The following is an 18,339-nucleotide window of genomic DNA, read 5'->3' on the forward strand; positions in this document are numbered from 1 at the left end:
CCCTTTGCAATCTGAATGTTCTTCTAATGCCAGGGGGGTTTATGTGACATAAGACTTATAAGCCTGAATGATAAAGAACAGCTTCTATAAATCATTTTGCTCTGCAGATTTAAAAGTTTCAAGAAGCTAATGTCGGTTGGTACACAAAGTATGACTGGCCACATTTGATTTTGCCAGCATATCTTGCTTTTCAATATGCTTTTTAATATGATAGTCTGGATGATTTGTTTTTCCTGTTACTTTCAAGGATGCAGCATTTATCATTCTTGTATTACTAGAATTTAAGTTTCTCACAGCAGTAGCTGCAAATCTCTGCTTCAAAGTATTTTTGTGTAATTAAATTTCAGTTTTATATGTGGATTTTATCTGTGAACCTCTGAGGGGTTTTAATGAGAAATCCACAGCCACGACATGCTTGTGGGTATTCAGGTGGCCCCTATTGCCATGGTTGCCGAGAAATCTTTTCAAACGTGTTATTCCTAGGATGGCCTGGAGAGGTCTTTCTCTCCCACGGGGGAAACTGAGGCAGAGCAGGGGTCCCCGTCTTTCTGGGCAAGGACTTAAATCTGCTTCTCCCACTGTCACCACCGCTCGTCCCAATCTCTGAAGCTCTCTGCAGAGGTTTCCACTCCACCGGAGAAGCCGCCTCGGTGGCCCCGTGAAGCCTGTACTTACCCCTGCCCAGCTGGTCCCTTCCAAACCTTTCGTTGTCCACCCTGCATTTCCCAGTGGAGGCTAAACCCACGGAAATGCTGCCGAGCTATGTCAGCTTTGAAACGCTGATGCAAAATTTTGTAAAAAAGGCCCAGCTGCCTGCCGTGCATCGCGCAGGAGTGCTGATGAATTACCGGGCCCTTTCTGTGCGGTTGCTAAAAGGCTCTGAACTGCAGGGGATTCGGCTTGAAAAGGTTTAACTGGGAGAAAACCTGCCCACAACAATAGATGTGCTGATAGCACGAACCAGGGGATTTTCTTTAGGTCCTGTTCTTTGCTCTTCAGTTTCCCTTCACCCTCCCCTCCAGAAAGAAATGTTATTTAATTACCTGTTTCTTTGCAAATTGCTGCTGTTCATCTGCACATTTCTGACTTTCTCCCAAACTTTAGTTAGGCAGTTTTGAGTATGGAGAGGACATGGACGAGAGTGCTGATGCCAAAGTTTTTATCAACTAATGTATTTTTAAAATACAAGATGTTATCTGGATAAATGTTGCTGCAGAGCAACCTTGCTGTAACCTTGCATGGTCCCCCAAGCCGAATTTGCACCGTTCGTGTCAGCACCAGATCTATATATCACTGCAGCATGCATTAAATTGGTCCGAAGCCTCACCCTCCGAGGCAGGACCAGAAGCACCATCAGGGCGAGGAGAAATGCATCCTCGAGATGCACGTTCAGCTGAGCCTCGGCACAGCTGGAGTCTTTATATCCATAATCCTGCTTTGCAGCCCGGGAGGCAGAATTTCTGAGTGATATTATGCAAGTCCCATGTCCGGCCAGGGGTGCATCGCATAAATATCTGGGTATGCCTTATAGCCACTCGCTTTTCATTGCATTGCTTTTGCCCTGCTTATGTAACTCTGATTTACAAATGAAATGTGTTCTGATTTTATACTGCTGGCCTGGGACCCGGGTAGCTGTTTGTAAGGAAAATCACCAAAAGCCTTGGAGAGAGGCCGAACTCTGACTTTAATGAAGCAAAACCCAAATGGGCGATGGCTGGACTGGAAGGTGAAGGCGGGGGATGAAATAGCTCGGGTTCTGGCTTGGGATGGTGTGAGCACAGGAAAGCAGAGTCCTTGCATTTATTAAGTATCCTGAGCGTAGCTACAGTCAGAAAAGATGCAAAATCCATATAATCACCACAGCTAAATTTGCAGTCATCCATAGAAAGAGCAATGAAAGCTCCATGGAAAATATTACTAATGCTTATTTACAACTTGAAAGGTATGCTGTCACTGATTTGGTTGTTTATGAACGCAGTAAATGTGGGAATATGAAAGAAATAAATATACCTGATTTTAAATGCTAGGAAAGTTTTTTACAAACACTTAATCTGAGGTTAAGAAGCAGTGTGGGGCTTTTTTCTAGGCTTCTTGTTTCCTAGTTCATCCATTTTTCAGTGTATCATCGCATTCATTGCATAATGCTGGCCAAGAACTCAGAGTAAAATGAACAGAGAGAGACTGGAGCAGTCTGGTGCAGCCATTTTTGATGTCTCAGTGGTTTTAGACTATATGTGAATGCTTCTTGAACCCCAAATACCCCATGGCCTGACTTGTCTCTATTTTCAAAGTAATTTACGTATGCATTACAGTGGTTCCCACAAGTCATGCTGGACTTAATGGTCTGACAGTATTTCCATGATAAACCCTAGGGGTTTATAGAGCAGCCATAAAAATTCACTCCAGAGAGAAACTTGGCATGCCAGATCCTCCACCAGAAGCTATCTTTTTCTGCCTTAAATCAGGTATAAATCAGTTCAGCTGCTGTAACTTACAGAACTTCCAAAAAAAAGTTCAGTGGTTTCATATGTTTTTTGGTCCTCTGAAACTCTGAAATGCTGTATTTTAAATACAGATAGTGGCTGTTCTTAAAAGTTTCATTGCTTTGAAAGAACCTGCCCGTACTAAAGAGTTCTCCATTTCAAAGCTAAGGAATTTCTGAAGGCCTGGGAAAAACTTTTAAACTCCTGTGATGGTAATTAGCGAGTGATCTCTCCTTGTCCTTATCTTGGCCGGCTGGCACTGGCTCTGTCAGACGTAGGGGAAGCTTCTAGCAGCTTCTCACAGAAGCCACCCCCATAGCCCCCCCGCTACCAAAACCTGCCACACAAACTCAATACAACCTTTTACAAGAGACAAGTGCTGCTGTGCAAAACACGGAGAGCAGCTGTAACACCTCTCATCAGTCCCAAAAAACCCATAATGTTCTTTTTTTTCTGTGGGTCCAGTGAGAGATTTCAATATTGCTCTCCCACAGTTATTCGGAGAGTATGTGTACTGCAGTATATAGTATATCTATAGCATGGTTTTGACTCTTAAGAAAAAGAGACAAATCTTTTGAGTCAAGTGTTTAACTGGCGTGACTACCAGAAGTAATTAGGAGAGCCTATTAGACCATTAGCAATTTTACTTTTCAAATTAATAAATTGACTGGGGAAATGCATGGCTGTTACAATCTAGGCAGGACACTGTTGACACAACATGGGAATATTTTATCAAAAATTAATCATATCAACATTGCTCTCAATCTGTGGGAAATAGGAATTTAAAATAAAAACAAATGCATTTATGTAAACTATTCTCTAAAATAGACTACTTATGCCTATTTACATAATGAATCCATCACTTATCACCCTCAGGAGATTAGATGATTAAGCACTGAACAACTTATATTTATTCATGTACTTTCAAGAATGAATGAATTATCCCTTTCTGCACAAACTAAATGTTCTCTTCCTGATTAGTAACAGGGGGGCAGTGATGGGATTTTATGATGGAAAGTGTGTTGCTTGTTTTCTTTAAAAACAAAAAAAAAAAGACAAGACATTGATCTTTACAGTACAGTACATAAAGAAGCTGTGTTTGGTTAAAAGTCAATATAAGTGATTTTTAGCAAATTTATTAGCTGTGTGAATGTTCTTGATACAAATTCATATGGGAAAGCTGGGCTTCTTTTCTTGCATGTGTATGACTTTTTGAAGGCATTTCTGTATAATTTAGATAAAAATCTAAGCAGCTGTTTGAACAGAGTTTGCCTCTCCAGATGTAGAGGTTCCCAGTGCAGGTGGCTCTATTGGATTTACTCACCTGATGTTTCTCTGTAGTCAGTGTAAGAAATTGGCCTTCCCTGGGAGCAAACCACTCCATCCCACAACATGGCCAAGCCAGGCACGGTGACCCGGGGCCCCGCGTGGGCTCTGCAGGAGATTCAGACGCCAGCTCAGAGGTGATACCGGCCTCCAGATCTCTGAAGTTCAGGAAATCTGAATCCATCCTCACAGAGCCAGGAAAGAAATGCCCTTGGCTGCTCTCAAATCCAACAGCTGGAAAGGGTGCTCGTCCTTCCCTGAGGGCGTCTCTTCACTCTTCCAGAGGGTTCAGGGGAATATGCAGGTATTTCACAGGAGCAAGGGCAGCTTGGTCTGCAGGTGAAGTCCTAATTCCTCTTAGAAGCTGGACCAGACTGACATGAGATCTTTTTCCTCCTTCAAGTTAAGCTTTGTTTTATTCTGCGCATTCTCTTTATCGAACTAATCAACTACTTTGAACAACCTGATCTATTGAAAGATGTCCCAGCGGTGAAGGTCCCTTCCAACGCAAACCGTTCTGTGATATGGCAGTGATAGTGTATTATGAACACACAAAATGTCTCAGTTGCTGAAGAAAAGTAAAAGGCATTGTGATTTTTAATTGTTTTAATAGCTGCTTTCCTCTTACGTTTAATCTAAAAGTCATGGTCGTACAGACCATAGAAGAGTTGTTCAACTTGACAGGGATGAGAGACGGGGTCTTGTCCTCTAGCACCAAGCCAGAGCTGAATATCGCTGGTGATTTGCACACATTTATTCTGAATTCCACGACAAGACAGGTTTTTAGCCTTCAGTGCAAGGTTGGGACCTACCTCAGCGAGTCATAGCCTGTGGCCTTCAAGAGTAATGACAGGAGAGGGCTTGAGGTACTAAATTCTTTCATACTGCTAGAAATATGATTATGCCTTTTTATGACTTAGAAAACAGCATTACTAATTTAGCAGAGAATTTACAATAAAATGCTTCCTGAAGTAGCACGCCCAAGGTCCTGAGGATTTATAAATTACATTAAGAACTTGAATTATTGCAGTTACAAAATAAAGCTGAGATATGAACATTTTTACTTAGCTTTAGAATCACTTTATTATTCACATTAATTAAGCTTACAAGCCTTAGAGGAATGCTGCATTGTGGTACCTCTTTTTTGAGGGAAACCAAACTCCTAAAATGTCCCATGGAGGTCAGCTGGGCAGTGGTGGGTCCCACCAAAGGTGGCCAGGGGCAGAGCCAGCTCTTGATGGTGTTTTTCACAGGTTATAAAGCCAGAAGGCTCATCCTGAACTGATGCAGGAGCTGTAGGAATTCTCCAGGTTAATTAATTGTGAACAACTTTAATCATGTTCATTAACAGCTCTAATGTTGTTAATTAATAACATAAACATTTTTAGCAGCATGACTGGCTTTACTGTAACTCTAAGTTGGTGTTCAGAAAATGGAGTTTTCTTTTGGGGCTGGGTGATGGATAGTCCTTTCACCTGACTCTGGACAGGTGAGAAGACAGCAAATACTTCTAGGTAAGACCGGCTTGTTGAACCTTAATAACCAGCAAAATGTGATAGCATGGCAACATTTCTTCTGGAGATAGTCCTAAGAACAGCCGGTTTGACAGGTTTGCAAAGGCGTGCAAACCCAGGGTGATTTGTCTGCTAAGGTTTTTATTAGTTCATTTATTTGGTCTACAGAGTCAGGTAGAAACTAAATCACAGGGTATTTTTCAAATACCCTAATGCTAATACAAGTAATTTATAAGCATATTATACAGTGCTTTACAGATTCAGACCCACTGTGAACTGCCCTTCATTTCTTTTAATCTCTCTCCGCAGTGACTAATTAGATGACCACATCTCATCCCAGGGTCTCCCAAACAGTATCACCAGAGTCACTCTTTGGCTGGCCAATTTTCATGTGCAATTGCCTCTTTATAAATACATCTCACATAGAACATGGTCATTTTAAAATCAATTAGCTGCAGTCGGCTCAGATTTAAAAGCGTCTAAAATTGCTCTCCCCTCTCTATACAAAGCCAAATACATCTCATCAAAATTATTGGGGGAAAAAAATAATTATAAAAGGTATATCGTGTTTTTTCCTCTGATCCATTAATTGTTTTGGTTTTCTCAATTCAGTTAGCTCCTCACCTGAGAATGTATTCAGGTAGACAAGACTCTTCTATCTATTGGAACAAATGCTAAAATCACCATTGAGCTTGGTGCAGGCAATAAAGAGATTTTACTAATGCAATGCAGTGCATAAACACAGCTGCAGGACTTGGGGAATTGAGTGGAGGCTAAAGTTTTCATGCCATTAAATCAATCCTGACTTGAACCATTGCTGGAGAAACATGATGTATTTAGGGCTACGTTACCCATGCTTCAGTTCACAAACAAAAGGTCTCTTTACTCAGGAGCGTTAATTTGGGGGCAAGAATCTGTGCTTGAGACTCTCTTTGAAAGTCATCCTCCCATTTTTTCAAACAAGGCCACATTTTGGTTCATTGCCTCCCCACTGAGAGCGGTTACAGGATTAAAAAATGATTGCCCTGTCCCCTAAGCAGAATCTAAGCAATAGAGTCAGTTGCTCCCTATTCTGTTTCAGCAAGGCAAGATACCTGTGAACAAATGTAACAATGATTAAAGGTGGCAACAATGTATTAAAAAGTATATTTTCTTTAGATTTTAGGGAAGAGATCTAATTAATGATATTAAGCACTTTTTAAAGTGTGAAATCTGTTTCTGTATGTAGTGTAGCATGAGCAAAGGCAGGCAGGCAACCGACATTTGCTATGTAAATTATCTCCACGCAGTGCTAAATCAATGAGTTTTTCTCCATAGATGCTCATTCCAGGTTGCTCCCTATAATGACCTCAATTATACATGTCTTCATTGTGAAATTATGATTGCCTTTGGCGGGCTGCAAATGACAGCAGAGAAAGAGATTTCCATGATAAAACAGCACAACAAGTAATACCTGCTCACATTAGTATGCGCAGCTTGCAAAGGTGCAGTGCAACTCCAGCTTAGCACCTTAAGAAATAAAATTGGAGCGGAGGAGGGGCCGAGGAAAATGTTCAACAGTATCTTGACATTTTTAACAAGAAAAGGAATTAGTAAGGCTTCACGTTCTCAAATGTGTCTCCGTGGGACCTGGTATTGCAAGAAATTTAACGTAAGAACATCAGAATGGCTACACCTGTGTCACCAAAGGTCCACAGTGCTTCGCAGCCTCTCTCGGACTGAATATAATAGCAGAGAGGAGAGGTGTGAGAGGCAGGGCAGAGCGATCCTTCCCCTCAAGAACCTCTCGGCACCGACCGCTGGCACACCGGGAGCGATCCCTCACCCTCCTGAACGGGGGAGACGGGTTTGAAGATGGCACTGCCCTAATTCCTGAAGCCACACGGTTTTCAGGCACTGAGCTGCTGCCGTCGCCAAAGGAGAGTTTGCAACATCCCGGCCGCCTTTTACTGACCTTGATTCTGTTCTACATTTGGTGCAGTACCTGACGAAAGGTTAGTCCCGGACCTCTGATACACAGAGACACGGTTACACCCATTCCTTCTAAAAAGGTGATTATTACGAAGGTTTTACCCCTGTCTTGAACTACTAAAAGCTGAGTCAAAAATGATAGCATCCCATTCTCTGATGATAGCATCTCTCTCTGATGGCAGGGCAGTTGGCAGGAACCTTTTTTTATTTCCACCTGGAACAGACTGAGGAGTTGCTTCAACTGAAATCCCAGAGAAGAGTACCAGGTTTGACATGACTTGATAAATATGATCAGCTAGGACTGATACTGGTTGAATCCATTGAATATAGAAAGCTGTTTTGCATGCATCATCCTGCAGAATTTCCAAATGAACATAAAATTGCTCCGTTTTAGGACCAAATTCCATTCCAGCCTGTGTTCTGCAAGTGAGCGCACTTTGAATATTACCCATTTGTTCTGTTCAGTTTTATATGCGTGGTAAAAATCCTTTTATCTCCTAAAGGTTTTTTGAAATAAAATGAACAGTGTTCAATACTTAATCTAGAGGCTCTACACAAAATCATTATGGTGACTTGAATAATTTGTACACATAATCCAACCAGCATCAGTGTGTCTAAGCTCTATAACTTAAGTACGAGATTCTGAGTTTTTTAAAAGATTTTTAAAAAGCCCAGCTTTCTCATCCTCTTAGGGAATTTCTGTTTCCTCCCCAATACACCTGGTTGTGTAAGAAAATCTTTTCTATTGATAACAATAAAGCAATGACTAAAGCCATACAAAGTAATCCTGTTATTAGTAGAAAGGCTTTTAGATGTTAATAAGATGCCCTCAAACAAACTCCATAGAAATACTCAAAGGAGGAGTGTGTTTGTATTGTTAAAGTGGTCTGTACTAATTACACACTTTAACATAAAAAGTCACCTCTTGACCTGATAGCAGTTCATCCAAGAATGGCAGCTATGCAAGGTGTCTTCTTAATTAAAAGTTAATGTATTTTTCATTACTGTGGTTCTAAAACATAAAGCCAAAGCCTCTTTAGCTGTTATTTGGAAGATGGGCAGGGAGCCTTAAATTCTACTGCAACAAAACACTCAGAAAATGTTGCTGAAGAGGGAGCTGATGGAGCCCAGCATGAGCCAGGGAACTCAAGGCAGTGTGAGAAACGGCAGAGGGAATTAAGGAAAACAGTAAGATGGAAAAAACAATTCTCTTGTAAATGAATGACCCTCGATTTCATTTCTCCTCAAGAAAAGATGTCCTCATTAGCCCTACTCCATGCTACAGATTATTGTAATTATCAGTTCTTTATCCTGTCAAGTGCACTCCAAATATTTTATTCATAAACCAGAGCTTGTCCTTACGCCGGAGACAACCCCGTTACACCCCCTTTACACCCCTGTTACACCCCTGGGAGCCGGTCGCCCACCACGGGGGGGGAGCCTGGTGGGACGGGCAGCAGCTCTCACCTCGTCCCACGGGTCCCTGCGGGCGATGGGATTTAACGATGTATTACCTGTTCCTGGCTTTGCCGCTAACCTGCTCGGCGACCTCGGGTGGGTAGCGTTCTCCTTCCCTTCCCGATCTTCCTCCGTCTCCCCATTTGGATTTTAAGGTTTCAGGTGCAGAAACTGCTTGACGGTCTGACTGCGTCAGGCTGTCTTCGCCTGTAACGCCTGCGGGAGCCACCCCAACCCAAATAATAGTAGTAAGTTGGTCAAACGTTCCTATTTTTGATCAACTATGTATCAGAACTATAGTTACCATTTCTTTAAAACAGCTGGTACTCTTTCTAAAATAGCGCTAGGAATATTAGGTGGGAGAATGGCTAACCACTGGCAGACACGACATGCAATGCTGTATTGATCTTCGCAGCCCGAAGTCAGCCTCAGATCTACAGTGGTGAATACAATTTTTGGCACATTCAATTAACTTCTCATTTACGTGGAAGAAGCAGGAAGAGAAAGGATGCAGAGCTGTTTGGGTGCTGCTGCACAAGCAAGTTTTGCACTACCTGTTCACCATCAGTTGCTAGACCGGTGCACTGAAGTGAGTCCTTTCAGGCTTCCCAAGGCTACTGAAATAGACTGAATATTTTAGTGAACAGATTTAACAGATTTACTACTCAAGAGATGTTAAAGCAATTTTTCAATTAGAGGATATGTGAAGAGATGGAAAATTATGCTTGCCAAAGTAGATGCTGGGGTTTTTTTATTTTTATTCTGTGCATTTCCATAGTGTAAGCCCCATAAATGAATGCAAGATTTTCCCACCAAAGCTGTTAACTTTTAAGGCAAAATCACATCTTAAGCTGTGAACTGACATGATAAAAATGAGTGTTTGGAGTCGCTGGAAGTCAGCACTTCCACAGAGGGCTGGAAGAAAGTGCACATAGCATTTAGATCTTACCAACGCAGATACAGTGTAAGTGATATGCAGGTCTTGTGCGGGTTGTAAAGACAGAGATGTGAAGCAAGCAAGTAGGATGAAGAGTAATTTTGCCAGCTGACGGGAGGGAGTAACCTGATCCCATACGTAATTTTATAGTGTCAGCACCGCTTGAAGTGGTTTTTCCCAAAGCACGTGGCCTTGGGTGAGGCAGCGTCGGTCTCTTTGATCCCTGTTTTACCGCAGTTAATGCCAGTGGACGTGAGGAAGGAGGGGCCGTGGGGCCAGGAGAGGGGGGTTCATTCCCCAGTCCAGGTTTCTGAGTTGGCTGAAGCAATGTAATACCAAAGTGCTGTGAACATTCCCCATTCATCTCAATGGGCCATTACCTCGAAAGACCAGTTTTCAGCATTTATATGCAATATAGTTTCAAGGCTTTCTTATTGCAGAGCCTGTGAATGAGAGTAAGCAAAAAACATCATGTGTATGATAAAACTGTGAGTGCAGCAGCTTTGACAATGTGGCCTGATTGCCCTTTTGCTGGCTCACTGCTGCTGAAATGCTTAATAAAGACAAGCTGCACCCACCTGTCTGTGTGGCCACACATGGCAAAATATGCAGACGCATCTTGTGAGCGTTGGCCAGAAGGAAATGATGTGACGTGGTGTGGTTTCAGAGATGTTGGTATGGTTTTCAGTAAGGCCTGCTGCCTCAGGTGTTTCTTTTGTGTGGCACATATAAGTCAAAATAACTGAATTTAAAAATTTAAATAAAGTATGAGAAAGCTTCTCACTCCTTGGTTAGAAGAACATCTGTATGTCAGATGCCATATGTGGCTGCATTTGGTAAAGGAGTTTTCGTGCTTGGTGCCTTCCAATATTTGGGCAATTTAAAACTGGGTTTATTTATGTTTCAGTGACAACAGTCTTACCTTAATTCTTCCTCTTCAAGGAAAGAACCTGACTCATTCTTGTGCCTTTTCAAAGGACCTTGGCAGGACTTCTCGAGAGAAACAAACGCAGATGGTCTCAAGCAGGAGAGCTTTTGCTTGTCCTCCTGTTGCCGACTGCTTTGTAGACTGAACTATTGCAAGCAGGCTTGCCAGAGGACCCATCTTAGTGCCCTCATGCCACAACCACCGCTAGGTGCCTCAGGAAAGTGATGCAGCAAGTTTGGTTGTGGCAGATTCAATTTCTATGTCTCTTACTTGGCTTTAGTGTTTAGGGGGTTTTCACAGCATAGATAATCCATCTCCTTGCTAAAATCCTTCAAAGTTATTCCTGGAATGAGGAAGAAGGCAGGCAGAGGGGGGAGAAGGGGAACAGCTTCCCTTTGTAGTATTTGATATTATTCCTGTCCTGTTGCCTTTTGCAGAGGTGGTTCGGCTGAGCCTGCCGGAGGACCAGAAGATCAGCGTTACCACCATCACAGTTGGCCTGAGCACCGTTCTGACGTGCAGCATCCGCGGGGCACTGCGGCCTCCCATCATCTGGAAGCGCAACGGCGTCATCCTCAACTTCCTCGACTTGGAGGACATCAATGTAAGTCCTGAATTACTCTTGTCATTTTCTTTTTAGGGCATTGAATATGACTTCATTTAACAGATGATAGTTTTAAGGGAACAAGTTTTATCTTGTTATTATTATGGAAAACTGGAAGCTGGTGTGATATTTTGTTTTTATGTGAATATGTCTCAGGAATAAAAGCGAAACAACGTATATGCAGCTGAGAGCAGGGGTACTTGGAATATGTTATTACGAAATTAAAACTCGGTGCTGTAATAACCCAGCACTTAAATAGCACTGGTACTTCATCCCTTGTTGCTCATTCAGTTTGGTGCAACCTGTGGTCCTCGGACAGCAGCCCTGGAAACCCAGAGGAAGGCAGCTCTACAGACCATTAACTCCTCGGGGATCTCGTTCCTAGTACAAAGAAACAGGTTAATCGAGAGCATGAAACAATACATTTATGGTTGGCAATGAAATCTCTCCTCTATCTAAATCAAATAATACGTTTTTATCTCTGTTCCTCCTGTTTCACTTGCCTTTCAGCCAATTCTCATCTCTCATTCCTCGGCTACTATTTCTGATGAGCAGTTTAAAATACGGGATTATTCAGCAGGGTGTGGCAATACCCTCGCAGGAAGGAAGATGAATCTCTTTTAATTCGCAGTGCTGGTCTGATGTGTGAGTCATAGTTTGTTGTAAAGACAATACCTGAATAATGGTGTAAACTACTCATGTATTTAATAACGTTTAATTACGGAGAGAGTGGAAAGTAGTGTACAAAAAATATGGTCTGTATTTCATTTCTCTTTGCATTAAAGTACACAGTAAATCAGGTTTTATTTTAATTACACTACAGCAAGAGTTGATTTATATTTTTGTTCAGCTCTTGTTAATTTGATAACCACTCAGTTCAGAGTTGTTACAGTCAACACTGTAGCTCCCTAGATTGTTGTGTATCCAGGATTGCTGAAATGTGAAAAATCTTTGTTTTACTCTTCTGCATTAATACGTGAAAATTATAGCACATGGGGCAGAAATACACACTGCAACTCAGTACATCATTTGTTGACTCTACCTTAGCAGGAAAATTGTGTGCGCTATGTGTAGGCGATTACTGTGTGCACAAACTCAATAATTATAACCATCTAAACATTCTTTTCTTTTCATCAAAGCAAGTATTACCCTTTTAAAATGCATTTCTTGTCACCGTTTGGAGCATGACATTGAAATGCAACATGAAACCAGCAAACATCCCGCTGCAGGATTAGCACAGGACTACGCAGGAACCGTGGTGGGGACGCACAGGATGGCACAGCCAGCCTGAAGCCGGTGTACCTGACCAGATTTCTTATAGACATCCATCAGTACCAGGGTTAGAATAACGACCTTCGGGTCACTGACACTGAAAATACATGGAAACCTGCCAAGCTGCGATGCGCAAAGTCAGGTGTTCCCTGCTGTAGTTTGAGCGCAGCGTAGTGAGCCGTGCAGGTGGTTGACCTGGCAGCTTACTGCCCGTACCGCCTGGTGTGACTATTCTTCAGAACAGATCTATTCCTTGACACAGATTAAGCCTAGTAAAGATTACACACGCTGCCAATGTGCTCGGTTTAATCTGTAGTGAGCAAATTCCACAGCTTTGTGTGATCAGAGTCTAGAAGGAGCCTTTTCTTTTGGCAGTTACATTCACTAGATAGATCTGAGACATTGTGGTTTTAGGGTCAGTTTTGTTGGGCTCAGGATTGAGCTGGGGTTAGAAGCAAGGGTCAGCTGTTCTGAAATCTTATTTCCACACACTCTGGAGGCTCAAGAGCGGTCTTAGAATTTTTTGGCCAAAAGTAATGAAAATTCCAGGTATTTCTCTTACCTTTATGAAATTTTTGTTATGATCACATTATTCTTAAAAGATTAAAGTTCATGTGTGAACTGGACACAAAATGAAAGTCCAGGAATTGGAGTAGAAACACATCCTTGAACGGTAGATAGCACGTGGCTCTGAGGCTTCATTTACAACTACTATTATAAACAGAATTTTGAGGAGTACATTTTCATGCCAGTTCCTCCCTAATTTAGCGCTGGCCCAAATGGATTCCTGGTTTACTTATAGTAAAGTAGTTCTCTTTCTCATTGGTTATTAAATGTTAAGAGGAAGAGTTATGTTCTTGCACATGAACTGAGTGGTTCCTGAATGATCCTGCACCCCCTAGCACAGTACCATGCAATACAGCAGAAGAAAATAATCATTTTTGATCTGTTTGAACTAGTACATCACTGAGAAACTATATCAAAGGAGCACTCTGAGATTCTTACAAGGAGGAAAAACAGGATTTATGCCTCAATTTTCACGTTTGACCTGTCAGTTTATGACCTCTATCACCTTGTCATATAACACCTGCTACTAGTGCACATCAACTCTTTTTTTAATCTAATAAACACCTCCACACCTTTTTCATCCTTAATTAAACTGTAAAGTTTTTTATGTTCCATATATATCACTGCCATCTGTATTCTGGTCTGGTTACTTGAGGTGACACAATTTGGGGATTACCGTCTTTTATTTTCCCTCTTCCACTATGGGCAATCTGTGGGACTCGGGCTCAGGTGTGTCCCCTCTCTGGCTACTGACGACGGGCACCTGCACGTCTGAAGCGCTTGTTCGTAGCAGCGATGAAGAGATGGTCCTTCAGCTGGTAAATCCAGTCTTTTTCTTTAGATTGATCACAAGTTTAAGAAGTCCTGTACTCACAGGGCGTGAGCCACGTTCATCGGCAGCGTGAGCACACTTGTGTTTGGGGTTGATACTTGCGTGTAGCGTGGAGCGGCATCAACATTCGCTTTGAGGCTTGCAGTGTGAAAATACGTGGAGCTGTGCATGCTCAACAGCGTGGGGTGGGGTGGGGTGGGTGGCAGCAGACGGTTCAAAGCTTCAGCCTCTCGTGGGTACAGAAACTCACATTAAACAATAGTCTATTTAAAGGCATTGACAGCAGGAAAGTAAAGGCAGTGTGCTTCTTAATATACTTGAAGTCAGTTAATTAAATTACTTCAGTTTTCTTTTAGTATGCCTCAAGCAGAAACTCGATTGCATTTCTGCTTTTCACAATAAGGTTAGCAATTTGGCTAATTGGAAGTGCAACAGGAGATTAATTGTACCTTTTTAACTTCAAGAAAATCCTCCCTGCTCCTGGCACAATGGTAATCACATACAAACCTACAGGATATTCGCACACTCGGAAAAATCCTCGTATTATATTTCAATTAAACTCTTTCTCTTTTAAATGCTAATTCAAGAAATCAGATGAAAAAAGAAGCCCAACTCTGGAAAAAAACGGAATCCTTCCAACTAGGTGTGAGAGCAGCACAGGAGAGGCACCGCTGAGAAGTCCTTTGTGACTTTATTCTCTCCAGATTCATGACAAATGTGATAGGAGAAGGTTGACTGTGTTCCAGATTGATACTAGAAGTGACAAAGATGGTCAACAAAAACCTAGATAATCCTAAATTTGCGCAGAACTGAAAGGTTGAAGATTACTATAAAGCCTGTTGTTCAAGCGCATTACTTAAATCATTTTTATGTGATAAGTTGATTGGCAACAAAATATTAATAATTTTTCATTGCTGTCTTAATCAGAAGCTTTCATAAGCAACATAGTAATAATTTGTCTTGTCCTGTCTGTGAAGAACTCTGTTAATGAGTTGTCACATAGCTATTGCAAAAGAACCATCTTAATGGTACATGTAATTAAACAATTTTTCATGCAAACATTTAAGATTGCTTTTAGCATAAAAATATTATTTGTCCATAAATTACCCATCCATATTATTTATCCATTAGAAGTCCCTTTGCAGCTATACTTTAAAAAAGTCACATCAACTTTTCTCATGCAGAAAATAACTATAATGTAGCTGAAACTGATAAGATTGCGATAGCTATAAATTGATTTCTGACTACAAATAGTGAAGTGGTTAAAATGTGTCATCTTTCAAAATAATATATTTTTGCCCCCTAGGAACAAACAGTATGTTTTCCCAAATACATGATTATGAAAGCATTCCTCAGTTTGAAAATATAATAAACTCCTCATGGAGTCAAATGTATTTATACAGTATTTATAGGATATTGTTTCACATGATTTGATATTATCTCCAGAGAAACCTATGTAAATTAATAAACAAAATTTATAAGCAAAAGTTATTCCTTCAAAAGCATGGTAGAAGCATACACAAACAACACAGATTGCCATAAGAAAACAAATGTTACCGAATACAGGTAGATAAGAATTTGATGAATTACCAAGTGTAATGCAGGTAGCTATAACATAAATTCATGAGTGTCTTTCATCATTCATTTCATATTAATCTGTACACTTCAACTCAAATCTGCATTAGATCATTAGTTCAAAAATAAGCTTTTCATAACAGATCGTTGAAATAGAGGTTTCTTCATTCCTGCTGATGCCAGGTAGGAGAGCATGTCCTCGCTCTCCCAAAAAATCCCATCCAGGGACAAGCGCAAGACTCCAGAGTCAAGTCCCACATGGTGGAAAGCACACCCGGGAATTAAAGGCAGGGAGGGAGAGTGCTTTGCAGCTACTTTATGACTTGTCTTTCTCCTCGTTTGATGAAAAACCAATAACTGCCCCTAAAAAGCATGCTCCCAGGAGTTAACAAGATGCAGCATATCATTTGTTTACTACTGTCACTTGCACGTATCGATCAGCTTGTCTTGCACGAAGTACACCGAGAAATGTCCAGTAAGATGTCCACGTGCCAAATTCTCGAAGAAGTGTTGACTGTTCCCGTCCCACATCAGGCACTGTATTACAGCGTCAGGATGTCGCCCAGGCTGAAAGGCTGACGGGTTGACGCTGGGATGGGACAAGCCCAGGGAGAAGCTGTTCAGCACGAGGACGAAGTTCCCGGTTCGGGACGTGGTGGAGCAGCAGCTGCTGGGAGCGCAGCAGCGTGTCCTGCTAAGGCTCGCCCGGTTCCCATGCGTCTCCTCTGCCGTTGCCTCCCATCAGGGGAAGGAGACTCGTCGGGAGAGACCTCTGCTCTCCCCTTCGGCCATTCTTGCCTTTGGTAAGGCCGTGTGAAGAAAGTCTGGGGTTTGCTGCTGGGGTTCCTGTCGTCACCCAAGACCCCGGAGGCACCCGAGATACGTAGGCTGAGCTCAGAGGCGTAAGTCCCTGCTTCGAGGACAAGGAGCGATTCTCTTCTCCAAACATGTTCGCCTCTTCCCCATGCAAATCTGTGTGCCTTACTCTGGCTGAATCCAAGCCTGCCTCCATCTCTGCCCACCGAACCTCTGCCGGGTCCCGGGCGCAAAGAGCGTTAGGAAGTGGCAGAAGTGAATCGGGGGGGCACAGACCCCTTTCTAAATCGTCGATTGCTCATACTCACATCTACCTGTGCACCCGGGAAGATTCACCTCCACGTGTATCTCATGACTCTTACAAGATCTGTGCTTACCTGCCTTGATACACATTTCATGTATATTCATGTAAATGTCCGTTTTCCATGTATAATATTTGAAACCCAAAGCAAATGGCGAACCTTTAAAGTGCAAGTCACTTGGATTAGATTTCTCATTAGAACAGGCTGTATGAAGGCAATATATGCCGGTTGATGGTTTTAATGTAGTTTCACTGTTAAATAATAAAAAGGTCATGTGTGAATAACCCCACTTAATACCCTGCTAATAGAAATCGGGCTGTTAAAATTATCAAACCCTGTGTCATCCTAGATGCTGCAGTAATACTGCGATGGGAGTAAATTACAGGAAGTTGCATGTTTAAAGCCAAGTTCTTTTCTTTCAAATCAAAGTTTAAGAAATTGCACAGTGCTTATAGTATCTTAGGTCTTTGCAGGCTCTAAAATAGAGGTTAAGTGGAAAATTAATGCTTGCAGTATTTTCAGAATATATAGTCTCTCACTTTGCTGTAATGAAGATCTTGTATCCAACTTGTGCCTTCACTGGAATAGCTCATTTTTGGGTCACAGACCAAAGTTTGTGGGTGATTATTGCAAATGCGGAAATACCTTCATGGAGACAATAGAGTTGTTCACCTGGTCCTAAATAGCCAGTAGAGTATAAGGCTTCACCTTCCTAAACAGCCTGATTTTGTGGAGGAAGATGTTACTCTGGGGTGTTTTTGTTTTGCTTGCATTTTTAGAGGCATATAGGGCACATACCTCGTGAAATTGTTGAGAAACCTGAGATGTTAGATGCAACTCTCCTATAGATGAATTGCATGTACTCAGTCTGGGTTTTATAGCAGAAAAGTAGAACTATGAATGCAGTGTGAATCTTCTAAAAATGAGCAAGAAGAAAGGAGTGAGCCCATCTGCTGTGAAGTATTAAGGTAACTAGACTGGCACGCTTAAAAAAATGCATTAGAAAAAAATTGAGAATGAGATTAATTAGGACTCTGAAATCAGTTGTACTCTCCCCTACCTGCTCTGACTGTTGCAACTGGTGATTTAATTACAGACCAAAATCTATGAATCCCCATTATCTACCTCTGTACTGCAGGGAGAAAGTTGGAGTTTATGAATATAATTTCCTACCCAGATTGGTACTTACCTGTTCAGTCATGGTCTTTGCATTTCTCTGAAATGTCCAGTAGATCCAATTAATAAAAACATTTCACTAAATCCCTACTATGCTAATTCCTCCCTTCCAACAGCTCCGGCAGGAAGACCTACCATTGATTTTCCTCATTGGGTTGTCTCTGAGTTTCTCAGGATATCAAAGCAATCTATTTTTTCCTATATTCTAATTGTACAACTATCTAAAAAGTTCATTTCCATATGTGCAAGGCAAAAACTTTTTTGGCTCACCAGCAAAGTCTCACATTGTGCTAAATTCTTTGAGCAGAAAAACAAGAAAAGATAAATTAATACCCCATCAGGCTGTGTTTGCAATAGTTTTCTGGCATTTGCTTAAGGCTGAATTTTTCTCCATGTAAATTACTAAAGTGATAGCATGTGTAAAACCAAGAACAAATAATATTAATGAAGCATAAGTTCTCGGCTTGTCTCTGGAAATGAATTATTAAAAGCACCAAAGAAAGTGATTTAAGAGCCCATGACTAATTTAGTTTTTATTATTTTTATATGAATCACTCATGAATCTATTGTAAAAAAGA

The 18,339-nt window shown here is 41.5% G+C and overlaps 1 protein-coding gene across 2 annotated transcripts in view; it reads left to right on the forward strand.

Moving 5' to 3' along the window:
• Nucleotides 1-18,339, forward strand: part of FSTL4 (follistatin like 4) — a 240,710-nt gene that overhangs the window by 187,047 nt on the left and 35,324 nt on the right. For both annotated transcript variants that reach the window (XM_029998047.2, XM_029998045.2), the window contains exon 7: nucleotides 11,055-11,221. In XM_029998047.2, coding sequence (XP_029853907.1) covers nucleotides 11,055-11,221 — 167 coding nt within the window. The remainder of the gene's footprint in view (nucleotides 1-11,054; nucleotides 11,222-18,339) is intronic.

This window comes from Aquila chrysaetos, chromosome 22 (assembly GCF_900496995.4).
Source record: "Aquila chrysaetos chrysaetos chromosome 22, bAquChr1.4, whole genome shotgun sequence".
NCBI classification, from domain to species: domain Eukaryota; kingdom Metazoa; phylum Chordata; class Aves; order Accipitriformes; family Accipitridae; genus Aquila; species Aquila chrysaetos.